Source organism: Linepithema humile, chromosome 4, assembly GCF_040581485.1.
Source record: "Linepithema humile isolate Giens D197 chromosome 4, Lhum_UNIL_v1.0, whole genome shotgun sequence".
In the NCBI taxonomy this organism is placed as follows: Eukaryota; Metazoa; Arthropoda; class Insecta; order Hymenoptera; family Formicidae; genus Linepithema; species Linepithema humile.
Genome location: NC_090131.1, coordinates 13,820,184 through 13,830,072, shown reverse-complemented (window position 1 = coordinate 13,830,072; position 9,889 = coordinate 13,820,184). Strand labels below are relative to the sequence as shown.

Below are 9,889 nucleotides of genomic sequence, written 5' to 3'. Positions count from 1 at the left end.
CTTATCCATTAATATAAACGTATTATTTCCTATATTTGATATGTAATTAAACGAAAGTTCTCTCTCATAAAATATATTTAACTCGTGTGTTTTTGTATCTTTCTTTGACAAATTTGCCTTAGATGTTAATATAATAGGTTCTGGATATACGTTTTTTCCAAATTCTAAATTATTTAAGCCTGTAACTTTATCTATAAATACATAATATATATATTCAAAATCTTTACAACGTGTAATTATTTTATAACACGTGTTCAATTTCTCTTTTTCATAAGTCATATCCGTAATAGTATCTTTATTGTACATAATAGTACTCAGTTTATCATTATATCCCTTTATAATTTTAGTTTTTATTAATAAAATATCAATTAAATTATTTAGCAAATGTTTATTAACTTCCATACTAAAAACAGTTCAATTTAATAATTTATATTTCATATTTTATTTAAACTATAAAAAATCGGGATACAATATTTTCTCTTTCACAATTTTTGGTATTATAATTTTTCCCCTGCAATTTAAAGATTGTAAGAATACTTTACATGCATATGTAAAATTAAACTTATTCAATTCTGGAGAGTAACCCAAATTTTCACATCTGGTACACTTCCATCTAGAATAGTCAGGATTACTCTCATGAGTTGCGAAATCTCCGCATCTAGTACATATAAACGATTCAATTCTGTCTTCCACTGAATCTGATAGTAAAGACAGTAATACATCTGAAGCTCCATGGCACGCAATTCCGTCTCCCTCCATTTCTCCGAATCTTATTGCTCCTTGTCTTTTTTTTCCACTAGGTGCTTGAAGTAATTTTGTCTTCTTTCCTCTGTTTCTCACTGTTATTTTCTCAATAGCCATCTGAGTGAGTAATAGGTAATACTCCATACCCATAAAATGTTTATTTCCACCATCACATTTTATCAATTCGTGTGTATAAGGATTGTATAGATCAACCAAACAAGATGTCTTTTCATCATACTCCTCGTCTGTAAGATTATCATTATATCTCTTGTATCTATTTATTATTTGAGAATGATAAGAATCTAATCCTGTATTTGTCAAAGGTTGATAATTTATAAGTTTAATACTTCCCTCGTTGTCTCCGAAAGGATTCGAAGAATAACTACTGGTAAGTTTTATCTGATTGTAGAAATTAAATGTTTTCCTAGATATAATAGAAACGCTGTTTATAATTATATCCGGAGTTACCCCATTAATAGTATGAGGCAACATATCGTTATCAATAATACATCCTATAGTACCTTTTTGGGCTGCCTGGTTTGTCATTTTATCTCCTATCTCTTTATATCTGAAACTACTCAAGAGATATTTTATAACTATATTACTGTTTCCTTCTTTCCTTATTCGTTCTACTCTAACAGGATAATTTGTAGATAATCCATCTGACACATCAAACGATATATTTGACTTGATGTTGAAATTTTCAGCACTTTTAAATCTACAATCTATATGTTTGTGCATAGCATCATCTTTCTCAAGTATAGTTCCAATCCTAGGGAGCCCAGTTGCTTCAAGTTTCTTGTGAGAATGAATCAATCTTGAAGGAAGAGGGCAATTTAAACCTAGAACAGGGACTTCTGATCTATACTTTGTGGTTGAAATCACGCTTAATTTTCCCGATTTGTAACAACTCGAGCTTAATATGATAGAATCTTCCAAATTCATAGCTTTCCATGACATAACAGCTACCATTAGATGAACTCCAAATCCTCTGTGAATTAAATTTGAAAGCTGCAAAGTATCGTTGGTTATACACGGAATTTCAAACGGAAGAGATAAATTCAATGTATTATCAAATTTATTGAAGTTGTCTCTAGACATTCCTGATAACGTATGCTTCTGTTGAGCGTCTCCCAATGTAACTCTTGTTCCTGCCATTCTCCCTATATCGGTTAGATAAGATGTTAAATGACTTACTTTTGATAATGACGATAAATCTATATAATTTATTTTTAATTTATCGTTATTGTTCATAGAATAAAACTTTTCTACGCTTGGACATATATTTGAATACAAACTTTGTTCGACGTCAATAAATTCTACAACATGCGGATATTTCTGCATGAATAAGTAAAAGTCATTAAGCACTTCTTTGTCGTTCATAATATCATTGTAATATTCTTGGCACACTATGGATCCTTTTTCTACTACCATAACAGGTCGTACCAACCTCTCTATTCCTAATGTAATTCTTATCTGTAAATACATATCATCTACAGGATAAAACAACGAGGTAACTTTGTCTCTTTTGTGCATTGGTATAACACTGATTCCAAAATCGTAAGACGAGAAACAATTTTCTCTCTTTAATTTTCTTAATTTCTTAACAAACGTCTTAACATATGTCTTACATATAGAATTTATATAAAATTCAGAGTGATCAACAATAGAGACAATAACTCCATTTTCAATATCAGTATGTTTTTTTGTATCGTCTTTAATAAACTTCTCTAATTCGTTAAAAATTTTTTCATGCAAACTTCTTGTATAATGCGTTACACTTACTCCGACATTCAAGGATTTTATGAGGCCAACATTTGGACCATGATCTGTTGTATTGCTAGGATCAAGCCATCCGTTTGTTGATGGATGAACATTTCTCATTTCTAAAGACTTACTCATTACGTCTCCAAAAAACGAGTACAATCTATCGAAGTAGATTTCTAACACATTATAACATTTGTTGTTATAACATATTTTAATTGTTGCTTTATCCGACTCCATTTATTACAAATTATTTTATTCTTTATTATTAATTTCTTCAAATTCTTTTAAATATCTCTTGAAATAATGTCTTAATTTTCTTTTTAAATGAGAATCTGTGTAATAGCAAAATGGTGTATTTATTATTGTTGATAATCCGTTTCTTTCTATATAATATATACTTTTATCATAAGATATGACAGCATATCTCTCTTTAGACAGAATATCACTTACAATTGAGTTTAAATTTTTTGAATCATATTTTCTTTTAAATGATTCAGTTATAACGTTGATATCTGTTAAAAAAACATAATGAACGGATGAACAATCAAATAAGTGATTTGTTTCATGAAGTAAAATTATATTACTTATACCTAAGTGTCTGCAATTTTGCAAGAGTCCTCCGTAATAGTCTTTATTTCTTTTTCCCAAATCATCCGATAATATTAAAATTTTTTATTTATTACATTTGTCTCTAATAAATTCTCCGATTTCATTTGCTTTTTCCTCAATTAAGTTTTTAGATTTTGATTTTTGTTCTAATTGTTGTCTAGTAAATATATGGTTTAAAGGTACATAAGGACTATAATTTTTTGCGTTATTTTCGTTATTTATGAAAAGAAAGACATAGTGAAATACATCTTTAAATTTTTCCAGCATATTGTTGGACAGTACTGTTTTTCCTGAACCAGATCCTCCTATTATAACTGAATTAAAACATCCTATCTCATCTATTTTTTTAATCATTTCGTTGAAATCAAACTCATCTCTTGTAAAGTTAAAATCAGGCATTGTAATTATTTACAGTATAAATATTTAAATAGTTAAATAATTTTTAATATGGATATTAAAAAATATTACAAAAATAAAATTTACAATGTATTATGTAACAAAAATAACTTTAGTGATATAAAAATGAAGATCACTACAATAATTAATAAAATTATTGACGATATATATGTAAATAAGTCTGTATCTAATTTATTCAGTGATAAATTTAGTGATTTTTACTTTGATAAGTACGAAAGAATAAAGCACTATTACAATTTAAATAATTATCTTTATTTAATAAATTCTGGTGGTTATGGAATAGTTTTAAGATGTGATAATAATTATTGTATTAAGTTGATATTTGAATATAACGAGGTTAGTTATACACACGAGTATGATATACCTATAACTATTAAAGAAAGATTAATAAAAAATAATCTTGGTAAGTACAACGAGTTTATATCTATTCCAGAGTTGCTTATAAAAGGTCTAGTTTGTAAAAATTTAAAACTTGTAATATCTATATATTCTTTCTTGATTATAACGTGCAAGAATGTACTCGAGAAAGATTTGGAATTGTCAAAGCTACAATCTGTGTCATTAGAAAAGCAGATATCTGATTTCAACTCTATATCAAATATATATAACAAATATAAGAACAACAGTAAGTTTTATATTATGTATTTAGTAATTTATATAAAAAATATGTTAATGATCATATTAATATAGTTTTATTAAATAACTATAATAATTTAATGAAATTTTTGGATAATTATAGAGTTAATTTTAAAAAACCGTTGAAAGACAACATTTTAAAATCCAATGTATTGATAGAAAGATTAGCTTTGGAAACTTCAGATGGGTTGAGACTAGATAATTGTGGAGATATATCATCTTTTGGATCAAAAGCATACGAAAGAGATGTAGATTATTTGAGAATGTTGACGTTACAAGTTTTGTTGTTTGTGTTAAATGTTAATAAATGCTTTAAATTTTTCGTGCATAATGATTTGAAAATGAATAACATATTAGTATTTAATAAGGAATATCCTTTGATTATAGATTATAAGTACAAAAATAAAAGAATGTCTATAGAATTTTTTGAGAGATATATTTTTAAGTTGAATGATTTTGATTTTTCCAATTTTGACTCATATAATAATACTAAGATAGAACATAGTAAATTTGCAAACATTGATCATTGGATTTATGATGTACATTTTTTTGTACATTCTATGATAGTGTTTATAACTGAAGAGAAATTAATGAAGATAGATAGTGTATTATTTAATAATCTAAAAAAGTATTTTTTATTTGGATGTACAGTAAAAAAAATAAGATGTAATAATAAAAATTTAGAAAAAAAAGATTTATCATATTTGGAGGATTTTATTTTCGGTAGTATGATTTTTAGTAAGTGGATTAAAAATTCTAAATAAATGGAAAATAATAACGAACAACATGTAAATAATAAAGATAGCTATAAAAAAAATGATAATTATAAAAAAGACGACAATTATAAAAATATATATACTGATAAACTTGATATCTTAAGTAAAATAGAAAAAAATATTTCTCCATTTTCGAAATTTGCTAACTACAACGAAGAAAGGATAGCAATAGGTAAATTATGTCAAAAATATCTTGTCAGAGAAGATTTAAATCTCATATATTCATGTTATACCACAGATTTGTTCAACGCAAGAATATTTACAAAAAATTACATGAATAATATAATAGTAAAATATTGGTTAAAATTTTCATCAAATGTTATAACAAATAGGTCTATAGGATTTCCTATTGTTTTTAAATTAATGGATGACGGTAACAAGTGTATCTTACTTTATGAAAATTTAAAAAAATATCTTTATAAAATAACTAGTAATGACTTTATTTTAAATAAAGATATATCAGATCAAATTATGTTTCAGAAACTTTTTATAATATATCAGATGTACTTGAACAACTGTTATTCAGACTGTTATCTTTTCAATATATATAATATTCCGAGAACTAAAATTATTTTTAAGGTAAAGGATATTTTTTTTGAATTTACTGTAACAAGACTTGTAATATTATCTGAAAATACAAATTTTGTAATACAGACGAATGTATCTGAAGATGTTTATATAAGTAAAGTATCAGATAGTGATTATACTCTACATGAAAATAATAGTTTTATTAAAATGTTCCTGTACACAATCAAGAATTATATCTCTTTCTTTTATATTTTATCAAAAATTCCTCCTATAATAGAAGAACAAAGACTAATGTCTTTTATTCCAGGAGAATGTGCGTGTTTAAAAGTAAGGGATAATGTTATAAGTGTTATAATATTAAGTCATTTCGATGATCTGTGTGAAGTTATACAGCTGTCTCAGAATGCTCACATAATAATGAATGTTAATAAAGATCAATTAATAAGAAAACCGAAAACCATTTATAATAGAATGTCTAAAAATATATTAAATTATATCATAGGAGACGAAAATTATTAAATTATAGTTTAAAAAAATTTTAGATTAAATGGCTATCAAATCTGTAGATAACGAAAAAACAATAAATTTCAATCCTACATTTATCTTTTATGAACTTTATAGTATTATCGGTTCAGATTCTGTATTAATATTATTATTAAATCTAATTCTTTTTGGATTTATAATTTTAATATTATATTTCTTTTTTCATATAGAAGTAATATATATATATACAAATTAATATTCAATAAAATAGATGAAACAGATAAGGAAAAAAAATATAAAATAGAATATACAAAAAAAATTGAAGATTTGTTTACTTCTAAAATTGAATGTTTAAATGGAGTTGCAACAATATTCAAAGCAGACGGAACAAGATCTGAAGCAAGAAATTTAAAAGGAGATATAATAAGATATCCTTTTTGTAAAGATTAGTCGAGTTGTATTAATGGTTCATAAATATCATCTATAAGTGTTTTAGTTGAAGTTTCACCTTTAAGTCCCAAATTCCTTTTCAAGTCTTCGAATCTTTTTTTCAATAGTTTATTTTTTTTATACAGAGATTTTTGTAAAAATGTTATATCAATATCCTTTATATTTTCTCTAGTAACTTTTTTTTCAACTATGGATATACCGTAATTTGGAAGTAATTGTTAAAAAATTTCTAATTACGTCTATTAGATTTAAATGCTGGTACAACGACAAAGTATGAAAATATATTTTTTCTATAACATCTGAAATATCGTCGTCAAAACCTTCGACAGTGATGTCTTTTTGTTTTAAAGAATGAATTTTATTTGAAAGACTGGATATATCATACATTAATCTATTAAGTTCTTTTTCATCTCTATCGTTCGTAATGCTATCTAACATTAATAACTTTTTCTTAAGAATATTAATATCGCAAACATTTAACGAGTCGCTAGTTAGGATACTACTAATAATATTTCTTATCATATTTTGTTGATCAATATCTTGTGTTTCCGTCAATTCTGTTAATAGTTCTCCAACATTATCATATACGTCTTTCAACCCTCCTTTTGGATTATCATCAATGTATTTCAGGAAATCAGATAAAGTCTCGTACACTTTTTTTCCTCCGTTGTTTTTTATTTTTTCATTCAGTTTATTTGTAAATTTCTTCTTGTAATATATATTTAGTGGAACTATATCAGATATAGTATCTATATTAATATTATCTGATTCATTGAGGTATTTTAGACCTTTATAAAAATCAATATCTTCAGATGCAAAAAAATTATATTTTCCTAAATCATCATCATTTATAAAATTATTGATATCTTTATGATTCAGATCATTATATAATGATATTGGATCATGACTTTCGTTAAAATGTAATTCTTCGCAAGTTTTATTTCCTCCTTTTTCTTCTTCTATAGTAAAAAAACTATTAATAAAATTTATCAAAGGACCCAATTTTTTTATACTATTGTTAATATCTGGAACATTTTTTTTTGTAGATAAAATGTTTTTAAAGCAAGTTACATTTGGCAGTGGACTGACATCCAATTTGACTACTTCCTTGTTACATCTTATCATTTTAGTAGATTTAACTTTAAATCCAAGTTTTCTAAGTATAAATTCTATAAATCTTTGTTTTTCAACATTATTGCTGAATATTTCGTCGTTATTTACATTTTGATAATCATCGAATAAATATAGATATATATTTAGTATTTGGTAAGGAGATTTTGAAAGTTTTGCATTTTCTATAAATTTTATAGAACCTTTCTTATCAAGACCAAAGTTGTTTTTTGTACCGCACTTTATCTCAACAGGCTTTTCGATCTTGTCATCATATTTGTATTTTAAATTTTTAAAGAAATCAAACATTGTAATTTTATCATCGAATGGAATTGGAATTATAGATATTAGTTTAATATCATTTTCATCGCCTATCCTATCAAGTATATCAGAAAGAGGATATGTGTACGTAGAGCCTTTATGATTAAAAATAGCAAATACATAATTTACATTTTCTAAAAAATATCTAGTAAATATATCTAATTTTTTATAGTCAGAATACTTCATTGTAGTCTGATTTAAAGTTGATGCTTTTCCAATATCGTCTCCTTCTATTTCCATACTGTATAAAAATCTTAACGGATCTATATATTCAAACATTTCACTTATATTCCTATCGTCAATATTTTTATAACTTTCGTATTTAATATTTGATCTATTATTCCTAATTAAATTTATAATATCGTCATTAACATTCAAATTATTGAAATGTTTTGACAACACTTCTCTCAATAAATATTTATCATTGTCTGACGTGGTAATATTAACACAATTATTAACATCATTTTTTAAAAAATTTTCATATTCTGTATTTCCAATTTCGTTTTCGTGTTTGTTAAATATATTTTTTATGAAAAGAGAAAATAAATAAAAATCAGGATTTTCCTTTATATTATTAAATTTTGGATCAGTAATATATGACGTGATATTTTTTAAAACTTCTATGTTTACAGGTGCTAAATAATAGTTATCAGATATCATATCAAGAATAGATGTTTTCTTACTATCGAAAAAATTGAAATTTGGAATGATCTCTGGAAAAAGATCTTTTAAACATTTTCCGTCTGAATTATTTTCTCCCCAAGCAATTCTAGATATAGATTCAGGATATGTTGTTCTTACAAACTTTAAAAAATTATTTGTATTTTCATCCAACAGTGTGTAGTTATCATCATGTTTTTTGTAAGGATTTATTATAGATAAGTCTGGATTTAACTTTATTCCTCCTCCTAATTTAATTTTGTACGGAAATATATTTTTAACATAAAATGATAGTGTGTTAGATACTAAGTTAGCTAATCCTACGTCATCTTTGTTATCCTCTAGATGACAATTGTTTTCATTTAACTTTAATAACTTTTCTATTTCATCAAGTTCGTTCCTTTTATAATTATACGATAATAAATTTATTTTATCACATATAAAATCTAGTTTTATTTTTTCTAGTTTACCCATTTAGTAAAGAAAAAAATACTAAATAAATAATTTATATATCAATATGTTGGACAAAGATAGTTATATCAATTCTGATTCTATAGATAATAAGACTTTATTGAAAGCTCATGATTTCAAAAGAGATGAAAATCCATTCAAATTGAATAAATATGATGTGGTTTACGGATCTCTTGATTATGAATATGTAAAGAATTGTATTGAAAATTCTTCAGACAATAACGAAGATCGATTAATTGGAAGAGATGTGATAAGAAATTTATTTTTCAATTTTTATTTTTTATTCGGACTTGAAGAAAAGAATATCTTACGAGTCAAAGACTTATTTGATATATGTGAGATAAATACGGAACATGGTACTGAAAACAATAAGGTTCTTGATAATATAATCGATGATAGTATAACTGATGATAATATAGCCGATGATGATATAATAGATAATATAATTTTAGATTATAAAAATGAAGGAAAGGATTGTACGTTAGATTTTAGTGTATTGGAAGACATAGATGAGATAAGTAGGTTGTACGATGAAGATATAGTTGATAAAGTAATTGAAAAAAATGTTCAAATGATCGAATACAAAAATACTCCAAAGATAGAACAAAATGTCGATCCAGAAGCTTATATTAAGATTCAACGTAAGTATAAAAGCGATAAACTGAATAAATTAACAGAACTTTTAGAAAATCAAAGTATTTCTGAAGTTATAAGAAAGAAAAGAGATATTGTATATTTCTGCAAGAACAATAATCTTAATATGGAAATGTGTGATTTGGATGATCTATCAAATTCTGATATTAATAATATATACAACAAAATCTCAGAAAGCGAATCATCTGATCTTACAACCATATTAATAATAGGATCGATAAACTTGTTAGAGTTTATAGCTGTAAAAGTATTTAAGATAGAAA

General features: G+C 25.1%; 1 protein-coding gene across 1 annotated transcript; it reads right to left on the bottom strand.

Moving 5' to 3' along the window:
- Positions 1-497: 497 nt before the first annotated feature.
- Positions 498-2,646, bottom strand: LOC136999546 (uncharacterized). Its single transcript, XM_067353886.1, has 4 exons — positions 2,530-2,646; positions 2,043-2,220; positions 633-1,907; positions 498-511 (listed from the first exon to the last, which is right to left on the bottom strand). Exons 1-4 carry the CDS (start codon positions 2,644-2,646, stop codon positions 498-500), a joined length of 1,584 nt encoding a protein of 527 aa, XP_067209987.1.
- Between the last annotated feature and the right edge of the window lie 7,243 nt (positions 2,647-9,889).